The sequence below is a fragment of the Lissotriton helveticus genome, chromosome 7 (assembly GCF_964261635.1).
Source record: "Lissotriton helveticus chromosome 7, aLisHel1.1, whole genome shotgun sequence".
Lineage (NCBI taxonomy): Eukaryota > Metazoa > Chordata > Amphibia > Caudata > Salamandridae > Lissotriton > Lissotriton helveticus.
This window is the reverse complement of record NC_136068.1, coordinates 1,038,730,115-1,038,756,969: the sequence shown is the minus strand read 5'-3', so window position 1 is coordinate 1,038,756,969 and position 26,855 is coordinate 1,038,730,115. Positions and strand designations below refer to the sequence as shown.

Sequence of the window (26,855 nt, the reverse complement as noted above, 5' to 3'; positions counted from 1 at the left end):
GTCACTCTGCGACTCTGGGCAATAGCTTGCTTGATCTCCACTACGGCCCCTCGTGGCGGGATGCCTGGCTTTCACCCTGCCGGGGTTTCTCACAGGGGAATACCAGGACGGGTTCCCTAAGCAAGCGCCAGGATGCCCTTTGGGTGACAGGTCTGCGCTATACAAGTACACCTACATTTACATTTAAAAGTCGGAAGCAAAAAGTATTGCTCTACCTTGATTTGGCATTTCTAACGGGGCTATCACCACCCAATAAAAACCATAAGGGTAACCCTACATTTGACACAGCGCCAGGACCACATACACTAGGCAGGGGCATAGAGTACAGCCTTGTGCAGGGACAAGGGAAGAGGGAAGAGGCCTGTGGCATTTGCTTGATGGCATGTGACGAGGGTGAGGTGTGGCGCAGCAGCCAGATCAGCTGACTCCAGAGTGCGGGGCTCACGGTTCGATCCCCGACGGCAGCTCAGCACCATGTGACTAGGCAACAGTTCACGTCATCTCCGCAGGCAGCCCAGAGTGCCTTGAAACCGTAGCTATGTTGGCACTTATAAAATAAGGATTATATTATTATAGTCTGGCAAGCCTGAGAATTCCCCCATAAAGATGCTCTTCACCAGTGAATTACGCCATCCCTCAACTACCGTAAAAATCCAAAGTAATTTCGTGCCACTTACTGGAATTGCTTCTTACACCAAGACTAGGATTCCATAACTCCCTCTTTGGTCTTCCTCCCATACATAGAGCAACACTCTTCTTACAACCCATGAATTCCCACTTACATTATCAATAAATCACAATCTACTGCATTTTCACCCAACCTACCGATCACATTAGTTTACAGCGTTATTACAGTTCGTTTCTTGGTTACCTGTTCATGGGAAGTCTCATTCACTTTTTGCTAAAAGCTCCAAACTGCATGTAATTGTAATTTCCAGAAATGCTCATCGCAAAGCTTTGCCATGGCTGTAATTTGGAAAATCTTAAAACATGTTGAAAATACATGATCACAACCACGTTCCACAATCAATCGTCCATATGTGGAATTATCCACCTGCAGAAGCAAGGATGGTAAGCAAGTGCTGCAAAATCCTAATGCACGCTGAAAATTGGAATAAAGAAAATGGCACCCAGCAGAAGCAGTCTGCAGAAAAAAAAACGAGTGAGCATGTTCACATTGGGTTGGCAGCTAGAGGGAAGTCCAGAGGCCACTTAAACTCCGTGACTTTGGTAGTGCTCTGCTCCTTAATAGAAACTGGCAAGAAAGCGGACTTAGTGGACATGGGATGACCAGTAAGTCTAATGCAGCCTAGTTAGGAAAATGCAAATGACTGAAGTAGCGTTCTGCTCTTCAACTAATACTGTCAAAGGCATTGTATTGTGGGGAGTGTTCTCAGCTAGTTCTAGGAAATCAGGGGGAAATCCTGTCAAAACTGAAGATCACGGCCATTAAAAAAAAAAAAAAAAAAAAAAAAAAAAAGATGTCCCTGCGTCAATACCTAGATGCTGTATTATGTAGCAACTCTTTAAGACTAATAGGAAATTATTTTGAACCGTAAAGCAGACTTCAAGAGCAGCCATCTTCTCAGAAATAGAAGCTTCAAAACGCAAGTGCGCTGCAAAAGGAAGCACCCAATACCCATGAAGCACGAGACAAACCATAAAATTTAAACTTTATTTGGCCAACACATTATGCTCAACAAATGGTGGAATGCTTTCATAAACAGGTCTCAGTTCTTCCCTGCCCATCCCTCCCCCCAAATGCCCGGCCACGTGTCAATAGGCTGCTTTGTCCAACTAGACTCCTAATCTTTCCAAACAGAGGTCCACACAGAAATGCCAATGAAATGTCAGGGAGTGGACAGTCCACCTGCCTTGGGGTTGTGGGGAGAAGGCTTCTAATGCATAGGTGTTAACAGACCGGACATATCCCCATCCACTGAGCAGAACCGATAATACCAAAGGATGAAGGATGCAAACCACAGCACCTTCTCGTCGCCAGCAAAGTACTACAGCACTTCAAAATATGCCCTTACCAATCCTGCCAAAGGGACCAAGTACCACTAGTTTTAAGTGTGCAAGAACCAATGACAATCAGATCTCACGCTTAAGTGGGTTCCAGGGATTCCACATCAGGCAGACCACGAACCCAGCAGACAAAAATACAAGCAGCAGCACTGCTGCTCAAATAACCTGCGTCCGTAGGCCCCCCGACATGAGGGATTACCAAAATTACACAGCTGAAAAAAATTAAATATCCTGGGGACGGAACCTCAGGAGCCCGAATGAGTTAAGCGAGACATGAGCACTGAACCATACAGCAACTCGAGTGAATTAGCAAAAAAATGTACAAAAATAAGTAGTGAAAATAAAATGCTCATTTTCAAATTGTTCCCATGTTGCCAAAGATCCCTTCTCCCAAACGATGAGCAGAAAACGTTCAACTGTACAGACAGGTTTGGGTGAAATGGAGTCAATCCCTGGATTCAGCCACCTTGTCCCAGACCTAGATGCACGCTCTTGTACTTTGCCACAGTAGTGTCTTCTGGGTTTTGTATTGGGGGTGTGCAGGTTTCAAGTCACTTCTTACAGCTCGTCTTTGTGAATGTGCTCATCCTCGTCGCCCTCTAGGTCAGGCTCATCTCCTTCTTCCAAGTCTTCCAGATCCTACAGAAGAAACAGGATTAATAGGTGATGTCTCAGAAATAGACTGGTCGCTTCTGAACACAGCCCCGTTTACTGCTTAGCTATGGAATTCAGACCCACATGAGCATTCTGATCACCAGTGGGGAGCTATTCACTTGTGCTGGAACCCTGCCATTCTTTAGCAGGCTAACCAAGCCTAGGGCACCCTTGAACAGAGAGCCAAGGCACGTATATAAAGAGTTAAATGTACAACTTACATCCTCATCAGCCGCTGCACCATCCTGTCCTCCACTCTCCAAGAACTTGGTGAAGCCCTCCAGGGTGCGCTCTCCATTGTAGTCGACCACCTAAAATAGCAAACAAAGTAATCAATGAATGAAAAGCCATAGTGGTGCTGGTTCGACATACCAGTTGCCCATCCCAGACCAAAAAAGTCCCTAGCACTGATGGCATCGCTAAGAGAAGGAGCGCTGTGCCAAGTCAAGATTAGTTACTGCCAGTGACAATATAGATGGGCTGAACGTACTAGAAATAATCCCACCTTTTTGTAATGGAACTGAATTCATGTAGTGTATCGATCGATATTGCATTACTGCACTCGACATAAATGAAGATAATGGTGTTGCACTGTACTGTGTTTGCATTGGTCATTCCTTGCTTGTTTGATAAAAAGATTTATATAAAAAAAATCCCAGCTTTGTTCTTTGCATGAATCTGAACTGACCTGCATCCAGAAATTCACCCCAAAGGCTCTTTTGCAGGTGCCCCAACCTCTCCGATAAGAGCTACTCATGTTCAATGAAAGTTAGCTTGTGCTACCAATATTAGTTCTCTAATTGTTACCAATGTTACCAGTAGCTCAACGATATATTAGTTAAGAATTTCAATCCAAATGAAACTTTATTTAATTGAAGTCAAAAGAACGGAGGTAAACTGAAGAGTGAAGGGACTAAATCAAAGGCTCCCGATGGCAGCTGTAAACACCCAACTATATACCTCCTGCACAGACTTATTACCCCTCATTTATCCTCCCACATAAATGGTTAACAGTAGACATGGTGCAAGCACTCAGATATCCGTATGGCAATATTGAGGTGAATACCAAGAACCTGCAAATGCACCAACTCCACAATATAATGAAAGTTGGATTGTAACAATACTATGACATCCCCACTAAAAAATGTGGTGTAGGAAGGTACGATCCTGCTAGCATGGTTAACCCCCACTTTTTGCCTGGTGTCCGTGTTGTTGACTTAGTCTGCTGGGATCCTGTTAACCCGGACCACAGTAACTGTTTGACTAAATTGACACCAAGTACTTTGGAACCTCCATATTTGGCTACTGGTGCACCTTATAAGTCCCTTGTATATAGTACTAAGGTAACCTGGGCATAGGTACACCAGGAATCTCCCATGCACAGCAGCTTGTTTGTGCCACCCATGGAGTCCACTTCAAACTGACTACAGGCCTGTCACTGCAGGCTGTGCGAGTTGGTGCTTGCACCTCACAACAGATCTAAGTTTCCTTATATCGGAGGTCATTGCACTTTAAACCTATAAGACATCCCTCGCTCAGGCTCTTCAGTCCCGAGTGCAGGGCGCTTTGTTATAAGTGTGAGGGTGCCCCTGCATGTGTAGGGCACCTACAAACCACAGAGTCGATTCTCCAGGCTTTGTAAGTGCAGTCAACCATTTTAATACACATAGTGGACACCAGTCATAATAGATGTCGAACTATACAGTGGCTGCACAGAAACCAGTCATGTTTGGCATCACACGTGTTGGCATCATACCAAAACACTGATTCTAGTGTTGGAAGTATGATCCCATGTACTGGGGGATCCTTGGTGGACCCTCCTTTGCAAACGGTCACAGCCTTTCGGGGTCTGCAAGCTAGTGCTGCTGCAAACCAGACACGATTCTGTCCTCCTGCTACGGAGGTAAGCTTGAGCAGGGGGGGGGGGGGGGCATGAAGATTGTTTCATAGGGAGACACCCCCCCCCCCGTTCCATGAAGCAAGATTTCTCACGCCAAAAAATATGCAACGTGACATAGGGAACGTATGTATCAACAGCGCATGCTTGATTAGTAGCAGCGCCCACTTTATTTAATAATTTTTCTTCACTTTACTACCGTTTATTTCCTATTTAGGTACATTGGGAGTGGGAAACAGGGCTGGTCCCTGTGTGGTCCTGAAGAGTTAGGAGAAGATTGAAACATGTTGATCTCACACTGTGGTCCAACCCATTATATAGTTAGGTTCCTCAGTGCAACCCCAGTGCGACCCCTTTTTTAGACATACCAACCTAGGAGCAAGAATAAAATTTGTTGATGCCCACTAGCAAGGTATTTTTTATCACTTTCATCCACTCCCCCAAAAATTGCACTACACAGTCTACCTATAAGTGCTCCTACGTAACTCCGCAAGTCGCAGCACGCCCCAGTTCGTAGAGGACTGGGATGGCCCCCATGATGAAGCATGTCACCGTGGGGAAGCCGTGGTGAGTGAGGGTACTCAAGAAACATTTTATCTTTCTCCAAGGCTTTTTCTCTAACTTCACGAGTCAAGAGCCGTTAATCTGCGGACTAGGTCTCTGAACCAGACATTGGGTTTTCTTTTGAATCCACAGTGACAGCTTGCCATTTCCAAGGCTTGTTGGCTCTGCACTCGAGATCTTAGGGCTACAAGAAGCTTCAGTCTCCAGCATTTTTCCTCCAGGCTCAGATTCCTCACCGCATCCTCTGCACTAGGAGTCTTACTTTTTGGTGAGCTGCTCGATCTCCTCTTGAGTCTCCGGTCCTCCTGAGGGTCTTTTGCTTCAGTGAGCTCCTCTGCTTGCTTGGGGCCTGCTCTAACTCCTGCTTTGGAGAGGGCCTTGGACCTTGCTGGTCCCACAGTTGCTCCTTTTTAGTCTTCCATGCCACTTGCTGCCACCAAGGCTCATCAGTGGTCCCACCAGACCCCAACCACCTGGTCACTGACACCCAACATGGGACAGCTTGCGCACAGCTCCTGGTCTTCAGTGTCGCAGTGTTCTCACAGCTGCAGCAACAAGGTCGCCATCAACTCTACAGAACCTCCCAACTTCGGTGGGAATTGTGCTTTCATGCCTCCTGGTCACCTCAGTGGCACAGACTGTACTAAATGCTTGCAGGTTCTTCACTACCAGAATCGACCCTTTGATTCCACCAGACTTCTTCAGCATCTTGTCCAGAGGCATCTTTGAAGTTTCCCATTGTTGTCTACAGCAGGTTCTGATGTCACTTCACCCCTATGCCTCTGCTTCACTAGTGCAGGTGACCTGCTTCCTCCGGCATAGACGGGTGGGGTGGCTGTCCAACTGGTCTTCCAAGGGGTTTCTTCGGGGTCCTCCAGAAGGGTCCGGCTCTAAAACTGAAACAGCAACTTCTACATTGACTTCTACTGGACATGCAGATGTTTCTATTCTGCACACACCTTCTGTGGGGTTCCTGGGTACTTACCATGGGCGGTTCCTCGTGTACCTGGCTCCTCTGGGTGTTCTGGTCTAAGTTCCGTCCTCTGTTGCAGTTTACATTCCACTTTTAGTAAATGGTTTGTCTCCCTTGGAGACCACTGTATTTTGTGCTACTTACCTGATCGCTTTTAAAGTATTCTATTGTACTGTGTTGATATCTCCAGGTAGGAGTTATACCAATGCGTTGGGGAGCGTTGTGTAATAAGTAGTCTTTATATGAACACTGCGGTTCTTTCATTTAGCTCCCACTGCAGCTTAATCTGGTAAAACAAGCTTCTTAACACCCCTTCAAGATAAGCCTGAATGCTGCTCTCCACAGCTACTACTTTGCAAGCTTTCTATGGTTATCAAAGACCACTAAGACCATCATACGGGTTGCATCGATTAGTGCATGGTCTCACACTTGAATAAGTGGTCACCATATCCTAAACTAGCCTTCTACATGTGGCTCAAGCACTCACAGGTTTAGGTGCCAAGCACTCACAGCAGGTTTAGGTGCCAATGTCAGCAGACCATCCTAATTAAGCCAAATGTGGGATACATTTGCTACAAGATACGACCAATACATTATTTCCCATTTGCGTGTTGGAAAGAGGTTTGTGAAATTTTATTCAGAAATTGGAAAAATGACCAAAGCCTAGTACTGCATTACCACAACTCCCTGACCAGCCTTCAGGTCACCTTTCTCCCAAAGAAAACTCCTCCACTGTATAAAAAGCCCACAAGCTGCAGGTATAAGTTACACTAAATGGCTGTACTAGTTTAGTTGCATCAAGAAACTATTATCGCAGCTCACCTTGTGCTCAGCACCAGCTGGAAAGTACTTCAACGTGGGAAAACTGTGGATTTTCACAGCCTCAATTTCGTTAGCTGTGGAGTCCATCTTGGCAATCACAATACTCTCGTGATCCTTGTACTTCTCACCCAGTTTGTCCCAGATGGGCGCAATCTGCTTGCAGTGGCCACACCATGGTGCATCTGTCAAAGTAACCAGGCAATTCAACATGAGCAAATGCACAAACAGAAGAGGAAAGACAAAAGCCAGGAAGCTTAAAAGCAAAAGGGGAGCAGGTTCCACAAGAAAAGTGCACAATCCAATCTATTGGGCTTCTACATGGACTGTGTGCTCTCATCTCTGCAAGAGATGGTTTGAAACTCAGCAGCAAATGCAACACTGCTCCTTCTAGCGGTGGGTAAGAAGCTATTCGACCGTACTACTCGGCCAAAATGAAAAGCCTATCAACTCAAATAAAGCTACTGCTGATACGCTGCACAAATCTTGCTCTTCTGCAAGTACTACGAAAAAAGAAATTCCAATTTTAAATTCGAATTACTATCGCAAAATTCGCCTAAGCGAATGCTTAATAATGCTTTACTAAGAACAGCAATAATGTGCCAAAGTCTTAAAAAAACAGCATTCTTTCTCTCAACTTTGAGTGAGCATATGAGGGATTGGCGGCTTATTGTACAAGGTGGCTTTCATGAGCACTTTACCACAATAGTACAACTCAGCACTTCCATCTACAGCATAGCTCTTAATAACCAATACAGCGCGAGTTGTAATGCGGTTTAGGACCACCTACACAATAGGAGTAAGAGATTATCTAATCTTAAAATGATCTCAGAAGCCAGCCCAAAGGAAAAATGCACTTCTATATCTATAAGAGTCTTGCCAGGGGGTAAATCAGACTATGAGAAAGAATATGAAGCGAGTGGGAAATTGCTACCAACCCGTTCCATTACCCCCCACCCCCAAAAAGGTTGTTTAATCATGCACAGCTCAAAGACGGTAAGACTCACAGAATTCAACAAACACGTTCTTGTTTTCATCAAAAACAACTTCTTCAAAGTTTTTGCCAACAAGTACTTTGACAGGGTTCTTGTCCCATTCGTCTGACAACTCCTGGCTCATTAGATGGGGCTGGAAGAGAGCAAGCATGAGAGCACGGTTACCCTTGATGAGCGTGCACACCCCACTGAACTGCAGCTGCCATCGAGGCCAGTGCACCACAGTCCATGTCTTTCACCCAGGTCCTACGTGCGCAATCACTGCTGAGCTCCTGCAGTCCTGGCCATTCGGTCACCAGACAACGATCATTTATTTATTTATTTATTCATTCAAAGTTTTATATAGCGCGAACAAGATCCTTACAGATATCAGAGCGCTTCACAATGACAGGGTAGGGGCAGTAGGAATGAACAGAGGTAATGGGAGCAATGTAGTAGTCACTAACATGAAAGGATAATAATAAAATACATAAAACATATCAATAAACAGTCAGGTAAACAGGTAATATAACGGCACAAGTCATTGATCCCATTACAGAGGTGTTCAGGTACACCTTGGGTGTGTGGCAGGCTTATACCAGTGTTTTAGTATAGAGAGCGCACTGAGTGAGGGCATCGGGAGGGTGAATCAGTGACCCAATGTGTCTCATATATTGGTCGGTAGGAAAAAGGTAGCGTAGTAGTGTCACCATCAAGTAGAGGTATAGTGCCAAAGGACAAGGTGAGCATTGATACAAGGCAATGTGGAGTCTCTGATCCACCACCTATAAGGTTCAGGAGATCTTGGCCAGAAGGATGGTTTTCACCTCTTTCTTGAAGGGTGCAGCGGAGGAGATACGCCTAGTTTCAGGCGGGAGCGCATTCCAGATCCTGGGTGCCATTCCTGAGAAGGAGCGCTTGTAGGTTCTCTTTCCTGAATCTACGGGGTTTCAGGAGTAGATTTTTTGAGCTTCTATTGGACCTCGAACCTCCTGATATGGACAATTTTTATTCAACTTCATAAAGCCAATTTAACTGAACCCTAACCAAAAACCCGAAAGGACTTGCCCTACACACCAAATCATCATGAATAAAGTTTCCACTACCTCGATGTCCCAGTAAAACCATAGACCGTGCCAAACAACCTGGATATTGGGCTTTACAGCCCTTGTAACCTGCAAAGCTCCGAAAAATCTGATTTTGCACTAAGCGGAGCACTTACTACCCGCTGCCTCACGTGCTCTGCCCACAATCCCCTTCCTGCTCAACGCAAAGCCCCAAAGGCTCCGATCTCAGTGACCCCAGCTCACCTTAACTTTTCCCTCCAAGAAACTGTCACAGAATTCCTTGATCTTATCGGCGCTCAGATCATCCGAATCTGGCTTGTACTTGGTCATCTCTTCCTCCAGGGTGATGAGACGCACAGCTGGGCACTCTTCCTTCTTGAGGCCAAAGAACTCTAGAATACGCTGGTTATCATTGTGGTCACTGTCTATGAAGATGAACAGGATCTGAGAAGAAATAGCAAAGTGAGGACATGAGAACACCAAAAATTACTGCAAGACCTGAAAGCTAATTGGGATCACTTAGCAAACCTAGAGATCGCGAGAATAGCCTTACCTTTCCTTTGAAGTGTCCCGCAGCCTTCTTGAACTGTTCAAGTTTGCCTTCATAGTCTGACACACTTTTCGGCAGGAACAACAGAATGTGAGTCTTAATTTCTCCACCAAATATTTTGGGGGCCGTCTGGAAAGAAACACAAGGAAACTCTTTATCAAGCAACTACCGGTATTCCTCCACCCTCCCCTGCAACACTAATCCACACAACTGACAATACAGCTCTAGCCTGCACCACAGTGCCCCCATTTCAGAACTAATATATACAGCTCCGCCAATGTACATCAGCCTTGACCTGCAGCACATGTCATTCAGAAGAATACCCATACTCCGGATATGACCCAATCCGGTTCAGGAAACCACAGTGGTTAGAACACTTCTGTTAAGGTGTTCAGAACCCCATTACTCCAGTACTGACGCATGCACAAGTGCTTCTGATCCTGCCACAAGGAGCTATGTACCAGATAGGCGCAAACGAGATTACCTGCTCAGTGAACTCTATGACCAGGGGCAACTGGTTGGTCTTGATGAAGTTGAGGATATTCTCCTTGCTTACTTCTTCAGCAAAAGTGTTGCGGCCTTCATCAAACTGTAGGAACAAGAGGACAAGTTATATTCTGAGCAGAAAAAAATAAGAATTTGTGACATGGGCATGCGCACTCTCGAGATAGCTAAAGCAACATGTTGGAACACTTTAAAGGTTCCTGCAGTGCAGGAAGCACAGCAACAATAGGTCGGTCATTCACAGACTTCAATTGTGCAGCTATACCAGTCATTCACAAAGACTAGGCTCCAACTGTAACCGAAGACTGGGGTGTTGCAGGGCAGCCAGTTCACTAAAATGAGTGCTAGATGTTAATGCACTTTATGGGCAACACCAAGCCTCAATAACTGGCGCATTAGGATAAGAAGTGGCTCCCCAACTAGACACCTTGTTAGGGTGCGATACTTATGGACCATCTTTCTCTGCTTTGGGTCACACCGCCTACTACTAACAATTATAAAGGTTACAAGCACTGCAATGCATCACAGCCCCCAAATGGCTGCATGCTGCATTATAAGCAAGAAAATATGCATGTAATAAACTTCTTTGGACAAACCTATATATGGTAAATGCTTCTACTTGGTGCTCACATATCAACTGTGTTGTACAAGCAAAATTAAATGTTTCCAAACAAACTCCACAATCGGTTATTCGGAATATAGCAAAACCCTAAAATGTACTGAGGGTCATCAGAATCAATTGTAAATCTGCGGTAAGGGGGACGGTGGCAGCTTTCCTTAAACCCGCTTGGCGCCAATTTTAGAGCGTTATTGCTCGTTATCATTTTAAAACTGTTAAATCCTAGGAAACGGCTCCGTGAGCTTGTGATTATTTTTACTGTGAAAGTATAGCCTTGCTGTGTTGTAGACTGATTGCTAGTTTGCACAATATTGAAAAAACCACTCACCCACACGCACTGAGGGACGAGCTCTTGCTGAAAGTTGATTGTGCCTGCCCGCCCAGTCCGACCCTCCAGCCTATCACGGGTGCGGAAGGCGGGGCAGAGCCAGGAACATCGTGGGAGGGGAGCGGTTAGCGCTCTAGCTTCCCAAACTCAAGGGCCATAAAGCAACTCGTCGGTCCAACGCGCAGTGTTGACGCGCAGTGTGGCGCCTAAGCCTGCGCCTAAGACGAGCCAAAGACCAGCCCGTCTGCGCCCGTCCGCGGCAGGACGGGGCTAGGGGCAGGGGGCCATGGCGGTCAGGACACTTCCTACAGAGAGGGGTCAGGACACTGTTCTGTCAAATTCACGTAGGAGTCTCATGGAAATAGGCAGATATGTTATCACATTGTGCCCCCACCGGACACGCTCCAGTGTGGGAGGACCCTTCACTTGCTTGAGATGTCACACCCAATTTTCTAATACCGGGGTAGTTACACCCAGCCCTGGAAAGTGGGCCATTTCAGCCCACAGCAACAACTCTGTAATACTTGATTTCAATGCCCCTAATAATAATTCGCCCCTAACATGTAAAAACTTGTTGTGTAATGTCCGCTCCCTAGTCTCGCATGCTACACAGGTTTGGGACCTCATTACAACGGAGAGGCCACATCTGTGTTTCTTAACGGAGACCTGGCTTAAGCCTCACACAGTCCCAGCTATCACACTGGGGGTACCAATGGGGTACAAAATAGCTAGGTCGGACCGCCCGATTTAAACGGGAGGAGGGCTAGCTATTGTGTTTAAACAGGAGATGGAGGTCGCAGTTATAGAAACTGTGTGTACCCCAGATATGGAGCTCATGATTTTCACGATCAACCCTACTGCTAGGGAAATGAGGAAAGGTGCACTTTTGTACCGCCCTCCTGGCTCGTGCGGGTCCTTTTCCATTAAATTAATGGAACTTCTGGCACCCCACATGCAAGCCAACTCTGAGTTCATTCTGGTGGGGGATTTTAATATCCACAGTGAGATCACCACGTGCATCGATGCACAGACTGTTAACAGACCTTGCCACACTTGGACTTACTAAAAAGAATCAGGGGCCGACCCATTCTGCGGGCCACACCCTCGACCTAGTGCTCTGCAACTCAGCAGCTATTAATTGTCTTACCCCCAACCAAGTTGATTGGACTGACCACTCAGTCATTGTGTTTTACACTCGTGCTAACAACAAAGCCAAAGCTATCCATAGGAAGATGGCCAATGTTAGAAGGCCCTGGTACAGATTAACCCCAGATAAATTCAGGGTCAATTATTCGGAACCCAAGTGGGAAGCATTTGGTGATGACGCCACCCTAGCTCTAAAGGCTTTCAGTGACGCTGTATTAACAACTATCAACCATGTGGCCCCACTAAGAACCTATAAACCACGACCGGCCCCCAAACAAGAAGTCTGGTTTACTGGAGATCTCAGGCAGCAAAAAAAGACCATGAGAAGGTTGGAGAAAAAATGGAGAGTCACACATAAGGCAGACGACAAGGAGAACTTTAGGAAGTCGTCTAGAAACTATCATAAGGCTATCCGAGCTGCCAGGAAACAACACATAGCAGCTCAATTATCAGCTGCTGGCTCCAATGCAAAAACCTTGTATACAATTTTGCAGACATTCACCAAGCCCACTGCCTGTGACACGGATGGGGTCGAATCCCAAGAACTCTGTGACAACATCTCACAGTTTTTCGTAAGGAAAATTGACGCCATTTACAATAAAATACTAACATCAAAATCCCTCTCCAATAATCCAGTGACAACTGACTGTCAAAACCCGTTATATACCATGACTTCAGACAACGAGGCTAAGACGCTTATCGCCTTCCCACCTATTTCTATGGAAGAGTTGACTGCCCTTGTCATGCAAACAAAGAGTGGGTGCCAGTCTGACATCATCCCAGCACGTATTATGCCAACTTTGCTGGAGGTTTTGGGGGCTGGAATACGGCAGATAGTTAACTTGTCTTTGCTTACTGGGGAAGTACCGTTGGAGTGGAAACAGGCACTTGTGAGACCTCTGCGCAAGAACAACTCGATCCCTTGGTCTGAGTTGACAAATCTGAGACCGATCTCTCTTCTCCCTTTTATAGGGAAGCTTGCTGAGAGGCATGTGAATCAGCATTTGTCAAAATTTATTGAACACGCAGGTGTACTGGACCCCTCCCAGTCGGGCTTCAGGCCCAGGCACAGTACTGAGACTGCCTTGCTGTCTGTCGCTGACAATCTCCAGAGGCTACAGGACAAGGGTTATTCCGTTGTTCTGGTGCTTCTGGATTTGTCAGCGGCGTTTGACACTGTGTCACACAACATCATGACCTCCAGACTAGCTGACATCGGTCTGGAAGGCAAGGCCCTGGCCTGGCTCAGGAGCTTTTTCAGCGAACGCACCCAGAGAGTCATCTTGGGGCCATACCAATCAGAGGAGGTGGTGATCTCAAAGGGGGTGCCACAGGGCTCTTGTTTGAGCCCCACGTTATTTAACATCTACGTGGCCCCCCTAGCTAACATCATGAGATCCCACGGGTTCATTCCAGTATCATACGCGGATGATACCCAACTCCTCTTCCCTTTTAAAACGATGACTCCTGAGGTGCGGGACTCCTTCGCCCGAGGGATGAAGGAGGTGGCCCGCTGGATGGCAGCTAATTATTTGCAGTGCAACGTCTCCAAAACGGAGGTCATGCTATTCGGAGAGGCCAAACGGTTGTGGACCCCGGACTGGTGGCCTCAAGATCTTGGCCCGGTCCCTGTGCCCAAAACCGTGGTAAAAGACCTGGGAGTCAAACTGGACCATGAGCTTACCCTCACACAACAAACTAATCAAGTGGTGGGCTCATGCTTCCATGTCATCAGGCTTCTTAGGAGAGTATTCCCCCTGCTACCTGATACCACCAGGAAAACGTTGGTCCAGTCGCTAGTTTTAAGCAGGCTGGACTACTGCAATGGGTTAATGCTAGCTGCCAACGAGGGCATCTTTGCTAGATTGCAGGTTGTGCAAAACACGGCTGCACGACTGGTTCTGAATGTCCCGCCCCGCACTCCCTCAAAACCATTGTTGGCCAAACTGCACTGGCTTCCAGTTAAGCAGAGGGTGAAGTTTAAGATCTGCTGCATCATCCACAAATGCTTGACTGGAATAGGTCCTGGTTACCTCACTGAGAAATTTATCCCTTATGTGCCGTCCAGATTCCTGAGATCAGGAGATCAGGAACTATTATGTGTCCCCAGGGCCATGAAGGCAAGAAAGGGGGGAAGGGCCCTATCGGTAGCGGGTCCAAAGTTGTGGAACTTACTCCCGAAGGAAATTAGAGTATGTAGGGAACATTTCCCTTTTAGGAAAAAACTTCCTCTTCAAATCTCTAATTTGACTGATCTCTTGCCTATTTCATTAAAATGACGACGAGTTTCTGTTCTCTGGTTGTGGCCTAAGGCGCGGAGATACTCCTTCGGGAGTCGATTCACAGCGCCATACAAACCTGAAAATAAATAAATAAATAAATAAATCTCTCTCAGCCATGCAAAACAAATTACAAATAGAAACGTCGTTTTAACAACTTCCATATCATCTTATCAGTACCAAACTCATTTCTGTTGTTCAAACGATGCTTGATGCCCAAGAAGGCACAACATTTCAGGGAGGAAAGTGAAGCTGGATGTGACAGACAACACAAAGACCTTGATCAAGCAACAGAGCACATCACCAATTTCCACCCATACAACCAGCATGCAGAGGAATTTCACACTTCATTCTCCACCTCACCTTCTTAAAAAGCACAAGCCCGTCCTTCTCCATCTGGTATTTAGTGAATATGGCATCACTGGAAGCAATTCCAAAAGGAATATCATCCACAGAGTCTGCAGCCTGCATGAAAGCCTTGGCAAAGTCGGACTCCAAGTCCTAGGGAAAAGAACACCATCATGAGCATGGTACGAAATGAAGGGGACATCTGTAGGTTTAATTCAAGATCTCGAGGTTAGGTATAATAGTTAAAGTGGTTTACTGGAGTTGTGAGCACATGTTTGCGATGAAATATTAAAGAGTACCGAGCAGCTTACGTGTTTGCAAGGTAAGGATGGCAGCCTCAACTGCTCTTGGGAAAGGGATTTCAAAGCTCGTTTGAGTGGGATACTGAAAAAATTAAGTTACCTTGAAGAAACCGATCAGTACAACATCCTGCGAGGCCACAAAGCTTTCAGCTGCAGCTTCATCCTCAATGGTGGTGGCAGCGGGGCCGGTGCGCTTCTTCAGCCAGTTCACAAAATCCTGTGCTTCTCGGCCAGCTGTTAAACAGACAATCATTAAATTACAATACCCGTGCCGCATCCTGGTAGCCACATGATTATTGTACTGCAAGATCAGGAGGCTTATACCAAAGGTGATAAGCAAGAGTTTTAGGAGCTCAAGATGCTATGCATGGGTTAGAAAACAAACCTGTAATGCTTTTACAGTTCAACTACTCTAGACTGGTAGGTGGTAGAATTCTGCACATTAGGTCAGTTTATCCAATGGCATGGCTGGTTATTGAACAGTGGTTATCGACTGAAGGCTTAATCACTCATGATATCGACCTATATTACAGGCACCATCTTCGGACTGCATATATTTTTACCTCATCACTGCAGGATTCGGCGAGTAGCAGAAAGAACGCACTGACAATCACGTGAACTTAACCGCTTAAAGCTGAAATACCTTTGCTACAGACTGGTTAACTTTACCTCTGAATCTAGAACAGCATCGTGCTGTAACAAATGAATGACAAAGAAAGGAGAATGCAGTTCCTAAGGAGGCTGACAGGGACTTTGGAGTGAGTGCAAATAACTGGCTACCAGATGGGGAATCCCCTCCTTTCGGAATTGGGGCCCTCACACCCAGCCCGCTGGGTGTCATGCTTCATCAAGGGGCATGTTCCTCGACGGGTTGGCGCTGCAATACCAGACTGGCACCCTCAGTGGGGGCTGTTTGGGGGAGATCTTTTTTCCTTGCCGTATGGTGTGTGTGTGTAAGAGGCCCTAAATTGTAGAAGTGTAGTGTTGTGGTTTCTAAAAAGACTAAGTGAGTTAAAACAAGGAAAGGGAGGATCAGGGCAACTAATTTAATAATCCTGTCTCCCACCCGGATTAAAAGTGACAGTCTATGGTGTTGTTATAGGCCGTTGCTCTGTGCTTCATGTGGTCAACATGTTTCTTGGTGTGTTGCTGTACTATTCGCTAAGAACCAACAAGGATAATACAAACAAATAATGAGTTACATCTGGCGGAGGCTCAATAACCAAAATCAGTTCTTGAAATTCACTGTTGAGTTTAGCAAGGAACAACTGCCATTTCTAGATATTCTCATCTTTCCTACAGAAGGGGACTTGGGATGTGAACTATACAAAAAGCCAATGTCTAGAAACTCGCTGCTGTTCTTCAACAGCCACCACCCCCGGGCACTACGCGAGAACCTTCCAGTGGGACAATTCCTACGGGTTCGTAGAAATTGTTCATCAAAACCACTCTTTGACAAACATGCCAGGGTATTTGCCAACCAACTTCAGGAACAATGGTATCCACAACATCTAGTAAAAAGGGCCTGGAAACGGGCTTCTAACAACCGTGAGGCCCTTTTGGAGACGAAACCTGAAAAGGCACCCCTAGGTAAGCACTTTTAGTGTAATGTCTAATAAGATCCAGAAGACTGTACGCAGGCATTGGAACATCTTAAATGTAGCTCAATCTAACATTTTGCCACCTCGGTTTTCTTTCAAAAGAGCTCAGAGTTTACGCGACAGTCTGTTCCACACTAGACCGAGGGCACAAGAGGCAGAATCATCCAACACACTCTGGAATCTTCCCCCGTACAAGGACATTTTCCTTGCGGTTCCTGCAGTGCCTGCCCTCAGACTTACAAAGCTGACAAAGTGGACCTAGGCACGGAAAAACCATGGTTGCTGAAGAAACATACCAATTGTAACACGGAAGGTGTTATATATACGATTACATGCCCTTGTCTATTAAGGTACATTGGACATACCACTCGCAAAATAAAGGTTCGGATCAGCGAACATAAGAGTACCATTCGATGTCACAAACAATCCACCTGTCTAACCAACCACTTTCTATCAATGAAACACCGAGCAGAGGACTCGAAGTGGGTAATTTTGGAACATCCATATATACCATCACACATCAGTGATAAGTCAAGGTATCTCATCAAAGAGCAGAAATTGATTTTTAGGCTCCGGAGCGATAGTAGAGGACTGAACAATGCCATTTCGTGGGTTTCACTGTAGCAGGGCATACACCCACACTATCAGAATCAGGCTGCAATTCTTCAGGACCTAATATGGAAGTTGGAATCTACACTAAGTGACTGATAATGGGGTGTAATAACAGATATTACCAGTCTGATGGCACCAGTGGCGTGTGATGTCCGTGGGTGTGGTAGCCAATCTAATTTATTCAAGACTGGCCCCATCAGGTAGCGGCATCAAGTGAACATGTTAATTCAACGTGTCAATAACTTGCGCCCACTCAGCGGAGGACCTAACCTGCAGTGCTGGTACCAGCAATATCTAGGTTATTACACCCCATTATCAGTCACGTAGTGTAGATTCCAACTTCCATGTTAGGTCCTGAAGAATTGCCACCTGCTCCTTCTTGGGACAACCAGGGCAAGAAACATGTTGACCGCATGAAGCATAGTGCAACTTTCTATAACACCTCTGTAGACAGTTGCCATCACTTTTTAATCCGGGTGGTAGACAGGATTATTAAATTAGTTGCCCTGGACCTCCCTTTCCCCGTTTTAACTCACTTAGTCTTTTTAGAAACCACAACACTACACTTCTACTCTTTGGGGACCCTTACACACCATCCAGCAAGGAGGAAATATCTCCGCCAAAGAGACCCCACTGAGGGTGCCCGTCGCGTATTGCAGCGCCGACCCGCATGCCCAAAGATGAGGCATGACACCAAGCGGCTGGGTACGTGAGGGCCCTAATTCCGAAAGGAGGGATTCCCCAGCTTCCCTCTTGGTAGCCAGTTATTTGCACTCACTCCAAAGTCCCGGTCAGCCTCCTTAGGAACTGCATTCTCCTTTCTTTGTTATTAATATCAGGGCACGTATGCTAGACCTTCAAAGCCCTTTTTGTCTCTCGTTAGCGTAACAAATGACTACACAGCATACGGTGGCGGTGTACTGCAGGAGTGGGAGCATTAGTATTTCTGTTTAACTCTGTGCATTTTAAATATATAATTTAAGGACTACATGAAGAACATGCTCTTCCTTTAGCGTTTTAATGCCAACAAATTACTATGGAAGGCCATACACAATCATGCATGCAATATTGGTTTTAACACAATCACTCTTGTTGGAGCAAAGCATCTGCTCTTTATTACTAAAACCCCTTAGTTGATTCAATAAATACTTTCAAATTTCATATAACATCCATTGTTTAATTAGGCTCTACTGGGGACATGGCAATACTTCGGGATGGTCCTGAACACCTTTCGATCAGTGTGTGCAGTAGAACAAGCAGCTGCACTGTATCACCAACTTCCTAATCATCGTCTGCACAGCATCGATTATTTGAGTCTGCTGAGGACAAATCTTTTAAATCCATGTCCCTTGGTCAACAGCTTTGAAAAGACGTGCCTCAAGCACCCTTTATGCATTAGTACATTGATGGTCTTTAATCTTCTGTACCCATTATGGCTTTTAGAGGAAGCGGTTTGTGAACGTACAGGACATGATTCTTTGAAATTTTCCATAATGAAATATTTTCTGGAGCTGATCTACTTCACCCACCATGTTAGATTATTCACCGTACAGGTGACTGTCAGAGTTTCCGGAAACAGACAAGGAACAAAGCACCCATTTCCAGAGCCTCACATATAAATCACATTGCTGCTCTTCACATTTTGAATGTCTCAACATTAAGATACAAACTTCTGAACTGGAGAACCAAGGAACAAAATCTCAGTGGAAAGAGCCAGTGCCAGGACACCATGGGTTTCTTGGTATCGCATCACTTGGGCTCTCAAACATGATGGTGGAAAAAGAATCCAAAGGTTGAGTCTAAAATTGCAAACATAACTACACAAGCTTATTTTTCAGTAAAAAATAAAATAAACAGAGCCCAGCTGCTAGAGGGTGAATGACACTCCGATCACTTTAAATCCAGCAGCTAACCAGCAATTAAACTACTACTGTAGCCCCTTCACAGTAACAGAACCACAGCCTTCAGAGTTCTCAACATCAATGCACACATTCACCTTAAGCCAACGGCATCAGGCCACAACCACCACCTCCACTTACCAGAGTACTCCTTGGGTGAAGAATCATCACCGTTCTTGAAAAACTTTATGGTTGGGTAGCCTCTAACTCCAAACTTCTGAGCTAGATCTGCCTCCTCTGTAGCATCCACCTTGCCCAGACGAATCTCAGAATTCTCGGCCTTCAGAGTAGCAGCTGCTTTGGCATACTCTGGAGCAAGTGCCTTACAATGACCACACCATGGAGCATCTGTAGAAAAAACAAACATTTAGAGATCAGATAAAAAAAAATCCAGATACTTTCACTCGGGGGGTGAGTCAGATAAGCAAGCCATAGTTGTACAACTATAAATTGAATGTTTACTTGTGCAATTGCATAATTATTTAATTAGTATAAAACCTGTGTACAAATATGGAGGACAAATCTGCCCAGTGGAATTAAACTGAGGCACAGAATGTACTGAGATAAGTGTGTTTCTAGTTATGCTATACATACTTTACTGCAAAAAAATTATATTGATGGTGTACAGACCATCTCCTGTGATTCAATAATAGGAAATGAAAAGCAAATGAACACGTCATCAGCATCGAGGATAACATACAAGGTGACGAAGCAATACACAAGTGAGAAACTAGAAGGAGTAGCCATCACATTTGTCAACTTCGACGATTGAGTGGAGGTTGCGAAATGGCTTCACGTCCTAATTACATGAACAGATATGTTCTTCTGTCGGTTGTATCCCCATAGCTTCTTGTGCTTACTAGTTGTCCTGACAATGTGTTCCAATCAGGTAATGTGGCTCCTATCACTGCCTTCGGTAATCATCCGAAAATTGTCCATTAATGGTGACTTAATGGCCATGCAATTCAGGGGTGTAGAACAGACCTGCCAACCGCCACTTGCTGCACTATGACCTCCAGTACAACAAACAAAGTTACATTTCCAATTGCTGGCAACCTCACTTAGCCATTACATCTTGTACTAATATGTACATTTGGCACAGTCTAGACTGAGCTCCCACAGCTCATGTTCGAACAAACATTCTACTTGAAATTTAATACCATGTTCATTCCTGGCGAGGAGCACGCAGAGCTCCTGAAAGTTAAGTTTGCTGTATAACAAATCTTGTACGGCTGCCGATCACTTACACCAAAAACTATGAAGAAAATTCATGATCATACATAAGCCAGGGCTTTAAGTGGGCCAGGTCTGTCCGAGTCTGAGCACCAGCAGTTATTTTCAGGGGGCCTCGAAACAGGTATCTATCGGGCTCTACTTTCAGGCCTTGCAAAGGTAGTCAGTTTTTTTTTTTTATTGGACTGCAGTGAGAGCATGCACATCACTAACTAATGAGAAGTGGAGAAGTCATGCCAGGTGAGACACGTTGTAGGGGAAGGGAAACACTTTAAAGAGCCATTTTCTCTCAAGATTTCCCTTCTCGTTTTGCAGCGCAGGAGCAACATCATCATGGGCTGATTAGGAGAAAGACTACCAGGTGTGCAGCGCCCATTGTCTTGGGCTGACAGCTTCCCGGGCGTGTGCACACAGCAGCACCAGAGTACTTCACAGGTCTTTAAAAGACCATTTGCTTGTAAATTAGGCTCTGTTTTTCACCTGTTTATAGAGCCCCTGCATCCCTACTCTGCCTATTGCTGGAAGAATTAGACTCCCAGAAATTTGGCTCTGGTTGCGCCTCTGGAGACGACCACAGGCAGCCAACTCCAGCATAACCCTGCTCTGACCTTTCACAATGTCTTGTTTTAGTGGTATGAAAACACACGCTTTGCCCGGCTCACTTAGTTCTCACACGCCCTCTTTAATATGAAGATAGTAGCGTTGGAATACCTTTATATTCCTATACTGTGCTCCACATGGAAATATAGAAGGGCAGGTTCTCACCACCCCAAATTAGCTGTTTGGTATACTCTCTTAAATGTAAGAACTACTGGTATTCAGTATCTGTCAGTCATGGCCAATTTATAGCAGTGTTTCTATATAGAAATGGACAAAAGGTTATGTTTCTGAATTAGCGTCTTACACTGAAAAGCTGGTTTACATTTCTTTCGCTGGATCAACCTTTCTTTAAAACACCAGAGAAACGTGGTGAACTATGGTCCACAAAGAGCAACTGAAAGCTTTCTTGTTCTTTATCAGAAACATCTGCCTGTCTATGGTTATCACCAGCCCTTTTGGCCCATTAAGAGGCTGGGTGGAAGAGTAATATGGGGTGTTTAGGATGGGGGGGGGGGGGGGGGGTGCACGGAAAGAAGGATGGACAGATGATTAAAAGGAGAGTGGATGGATGGACAGATGAATGGATAGCTAGATGGATGAATGAATGGATAGAAGTATGAATTGATGCATGGACCAGTACTTAGGATAGGCGGGTGGGCTGATAGATGCTTAGGATAGGTTCTCGGAAACATGTATGGATGGATGGATGGATGGATTGCTGACTGGATGAATGGACCAGTACTTAGGGTGGGCGGGCTGATAGATTCTTAGGATAGCTGCAGGGACAGATTTATGTATGTAGGTAGGTAGACTGTGCCGTGCTTAGGATGGATGCACAGCTTTAAGTGGGTCTGAGCACCAGCAGTTGTTTTCAAGGGGCCTCGAAACAGATCTCTATCGGGCTCTATTTTCAGGCCACGCAAATGGTAGTCAAGTTTTTTTTATTGGACTGCAGTGAGTGCATGCACATCGATGTACACATGCTCATTTTCTCACTACTGAGAAGTGGAGAGGTCATGCTAGGTGAGCAGTCGTAGGAGGAAGGGAAGTCCTTTAAAGAGTGTTTTCCATTGGTAGGATAATTGGAGGGGATTTTCTTAAGCACACAATGCTAGTTATCTTGATTTAGACCACGCCCCTACTTGGATAGGCCCCACCCCTTTAAGAGATGTGTCCCACCCCTTTTAGAGCGCCCCCAGTTTTTTCTCCCACTTAAAGCCCTGCATAAAGCTAAAGTGGACTGAAATTACTATTGCAAAACAATCAGATGAAGTGGTTAGCGCTTCTGAATAAAATAAGTGTGGGAGGGCAAGGGTTACACTTCAGTGCAGGCCAATTCAAACATATGATTGTTAAGAGGACATGCTTAGGAAGAAGCTTAGCATATACTTAAGTGGAACTCTTGACTCTGGATTACCCACTTAGATGTGGACATGCCACTACGTCCAAGTCCATGTACGCAGTGTTCGATGACTCAATTCCATTTTCAGATCTTACTCCTGGTGGTGAAAATCACAGCGATGGGTAACTAGAAGGGAGGAATTGCTGACCGAATAAAAAAACTATGACACAAGTTCCCTTAAACCGCATGCAAGCTTCTCGTAACGGAAAAGCCACGCAATGCCTTAACAAAAATACTAGGGAAATGTAGCTGGAGTGTTAACTTGCAATGGTTTCTCACTTATCCACAACCAGAACACATGCGTTACAACTGTGTTCTAAATACATCTGATTAATCCGCTCGGGTTAGCAACTAAAAATAGCTCTAGACTTGGGTCAACTTCAAAGCAGTGAGTGCCGATTAAAGTTCAAACTCAACCAAGGATCTCCTCTATATCGAGTCACGAAACGCACACGCGAAACAGAAACCTTGACTGGTACCAAAATGACATTATGAAATAAGGAAACTCAAATTCGGTGGCTGGCAACTTCAAAAGTATTTGAGCTAAGCATGACATTAGTTCGTTACATTAATCTGTTGGTTTTACTACAAAATGTAATTAAGCTCAACTGTAACGACCATGCTTTAAATTGTTCCATAATACAAGGGGTCTTCCCTCGTGGCCCCAGTCTAGCTCAAATATGGACACATTACTTGTTTGCCATTTGATAAGGCTTGAAAAGCAGGTGCTTTGCGCAGTTAGGTAACAAACTATGGGAGTCTAACCATACGACAATGGCGCTCCCGGGGACTTCTACGTATCTAAATGAGTGTAAACCCGGAGCAGTAGATTTCGCCACAGTCCACCGTAGGTTCAGACCAAGTCGCCGGATCCTATTCCGCGCTTTAATTTGCATAGTCCGAATTCCGGGCAACTGAATGCTCCCCATGTAGTTCCTTCGTCACTTTGTTTTACAGCCTATGTACACTCACGAGTCCCGCCCATTCCCGAATCAGTAAGACTTCTTCCACGTCCTCTGAGGATGTCGGAAGTGCTGACCTCCGGACCCGCCCATCGGGAGCGAGCTTAGATTGGCTGACGACCTGTCAGTCAGGGATGAGCACCCGCTGTACGTGCAGGACGAATGTACTAAACCTAGCCATTTAAGGGGACGATTTAGTTTCCATACATAAAAGCATGTGCAGAGATTAAAATCACCCCATGCCGTTTACCAAGTCTGGATGTTCGGCGTCCCAAACTTTTACGTGTAGGACTGCACTTTTTTGTGATCACAACGTTGACAGGACATAGCCTTCCTAAGAGCACAAGCACTACCCGGTCACCTCAACACATCAAAATATGCACTGCACAGTACCCCAGCCACAAAGCAGGAGTTCCACACTCCATGAGCCTTTCCCTTGTGTCCAACTTCTTAACAGAATAGCCCCTGCACCCAGTCCTCGTCTTAAGTGTACCCAGTAACACTCCCCGTCTATAGAAACCAACCTGCAGACGCCCTGAACCAGCCTCATCGAGATATTCTTACTATGCCCGCCCTATTACATATACTACTGATAAAGATAAACACCACACCAGGCCTCAAACATCGCCCCCTTGGACAGACCCCCCTGCATCGCTCTACAGAAGCCCCTCCTGTATTACTTTCAAAGTAACCCTCCTACATCAAGCAACACATCTTCTACACACACCTGCGGCTGCACCCACTCATTCACCCAAGGCCCCCGTACTCACAAAACTCCACGAGCAAGCCCGGATACTTCTCCAGCGCCTCCTTGAAGTTGGCATTGGTCAGCACCAACACATCCTCCTCCTCCTGGATATCTGCGCGCACCAGGCCCAGAGCAAGGCAGCACAGGGCGGGCAGCAGGAACCGGGCCATGACGGCGACTTGGAGAACAAGCTGCTTGAATCTGGGAGGACGGGCAGGAAAGGAGTCTTGACCCTGTGCTCTGTTACTGTCCCCTGCCCCAACCGCGCCTCAACACTGGCTACTGCGGTCTCCCCCTCCCGGACGTGGCACTGCACCGGGCCCTGCTGCTAGGACTTGAGAAGGGGGAATCGCTCTGCGCAGGCGCCTTATATCACCTGGGAAACTGCTCGTGTAGAAATCTAACTGGACCGCGTCTCGCTCCAAGCCCCACCCTTCCACCCGCAGGAAGTGACACAAGGGAGAGCGACGTGCACTTAGACAAACCGAAAGTACCACGGAAACGAGCCAGTCACTTCACCTCAGAGGCAGATGCACACTTTCCCCTTTGCCAGACAGAGAGAGTTTTCGGTTGTTTGTGGACTGCTCCCATCCCAGTACTCACGCGCATAAACGAAAATATATATTTCTCAATCTTTTTCAGGCAATGCGGCTAGACTCTGGAACTCTCTTCCACCAACCCTCCGAACCACAGCCTCTATCTATCTGGACTGTCAAAACAGATCTTAAATCTCTTCATAAGACAATTCGGGGCATATGTACAAAGAGGCAGAGTGAGGTGTTAGCCGTCTTGGCTTAACGCCTCCCTCCGCCACTACAGATACGCAAGGCTGCACCATATTTACAAGAATATGGCACAGCCTTGCGTTTCCCCCTGCGCTGGCGCTACACTTGGCTGCCTAGCCCCAACGCAGGCACCCTTGCACCATTTATTTATTTATGCGATTTTATATAGCGCAAACTTTACCCGAAAGTGTCAGAGCCCTTTACATAAGGACCAGTTGAAAAACATAAGGACTCGGGATAACATGTGTTACATAGAGGATACAAACAGAATTTTTTTTCAAATGTACAAGATGTAGAGTCACACAAGGAGATACAAATGGATATACTCTAAGAGTCACCTAGGAATGGTAGATAGCACAAAGGTCTACTGCATATACTAGTGATTACCATAGTGTAAGGGAAGATTGTTTATGTGTAAGAAGGTGTTCCTTCCTGCACATAAACAATCTTTAAAATGCTGTTTTGTCACTTCTATGTGTGCTGCTTAATGCAGCACACATGGAAGTATCAAAATGTAATAAAAAAATATATATTGTTTATGTGCAGGAAGGGACACCTTCCTACACATAAACAATTCAAGGCGTTTTGCTTTTTCCATGTGTGCTGCACAAGGCAGCACACATGGAAAAAACTATACGAGGAGATATAAAGCATTTCTCTTCTTTTTGCCAAGCTAAGACCTGGTTTTCCCTGGTCCTAATTTTGGCGCTGCTCCTATTTACGTCACCTTTGTAAGTAGGGGCAGCGTCAGAATCAATGGGTGTTGCAGTAGAACGGCCACCGCAACACCCACTTCCCACCCCTTTCACGCCAAGCATAGTGTGAAGGGGGGCCTTATTTACAAGGCAGTGTTAAACGCTGCCTTGTAAATAAGGCAAAGCCCCTATTGCCATAGGAATGTCAGAAAAAGTGACATTCCTGTGGCAATAGGGACTTGTACATATGCACCTTCCAGGCTTAATTCAACTCTCTCTCATGTCCCTCAAGACTGCTTGGCATTCATTTTGAACGCAACGCTGTAAATATGTCTCCTATACCTGTATTAACCTATTTCTTGCACCTATTATTTTATCTTTTTTAATTAGCCTGATTGTATTTGTTACTTGTTAGTGTGTAATTCTCCTTATGTTATGAGATCACTGAGTATGAGATGCACACCAATGTATTCCATTTTTCATCATTTCATTTTTTTCAAGCACTTTCGATGTTTTTGCTTGCAAAACTTTCTCCGAACTCGTGTTATTGCGCTGCAACAATATCTACAAGTACGGTGGACCCAGTTTCGGATCCACAAAGCTGCACAGCCAGATACTGGATTAAATCCAAGGAATCAAATTTATTTCATTCTTCTTTTCTTTTGCATTTTTCTCCTTACATTTTCACCATACTTTTTCCTTTAGTTCGATTCATTTTATTCAATATGTTATTTCCGCATTCTAAAAAGCACTCAAAAGCATGGGGTTCATTCCATGTCACAATTTATTGCCAATGGTCCAATGCATTTTGGAAGGAAACCTCCCTTCGTCAGGGACATCTACAAGTGGTAACAAATACATAACTTTAAGCACTGTATGCCAATGTAATTTACCGTCATCATATTACAATCGGAGAATTGCTTAAAAACACACCCATGTGAGCATCTAATTCATTAACATTTGTTGTACTTTCGTGTTAGACGCATTAAAACAGCGTGCTGGGTTCACCATTTATGAAATAATTATTCCGGTACACCTTAAGAAATTCCACTAAATACCTTAAGAGAAATCCCAATTTTAACTCAATTCTAATTTATCACAATATGCGGACATTTATTTAAAACCTAAGCTTACCATAACATGCAGACAAATCGTATTATTTAAAAAGGCATCCCCGTGCAACCATCTCCGCGTGAAACAGTAACCATTTCTTTTTGTTTTCCTAGCGTGCCGTTGCACGCATCTCCCTTAATCTAACAAGCTGGTT

The 26,855-nt window shown here is 45.4% G+C and overlaps 1 protein-coding gene across 1 annotated transcript; it reads right to left on the bottom strand.

The window, feature by feature from the left end:
- Positions 1 to 1,661: 1,661 nt before the first annotated feature.
- P4HB (prolyl 4-hydroxylase subunit beta) lies at positions 1,662 to 24,542 on the bottom strand. Its single transcript, XM_078653821.1, has 11 exons — positions 24,131 to 24,542; positions 19,305 to 19,511; positions 15,153 to 15,286; positions 14,766 to 14,903; positions 10,011 to 10,115; positions 9,530 to 9,655; positions 9,220 to 9,420; positions 7,943 to 8,063; positions 6,939 to 7,120; positions 2,904 to 2,993; positions 1,662 to 2,667 (listed from the first exon to the last, which is right to left on the bottom strand). The coding sequence occupies exons 1-11, from the start codon at positions 24,276 to 24,278 to the stop codon at positions 2,587 to 2,589; spliced, it is 1,533 nt and encodes a 510-aa protein (XP_078509947.1). The 5' UTR covers positions 24,279 to 24,542; the 3' UTR covers positions 1,662 to 2,586.
- Between the last annotated feature and the right edge of the window lie 2,313 nt (positions 24,543 to 26,855).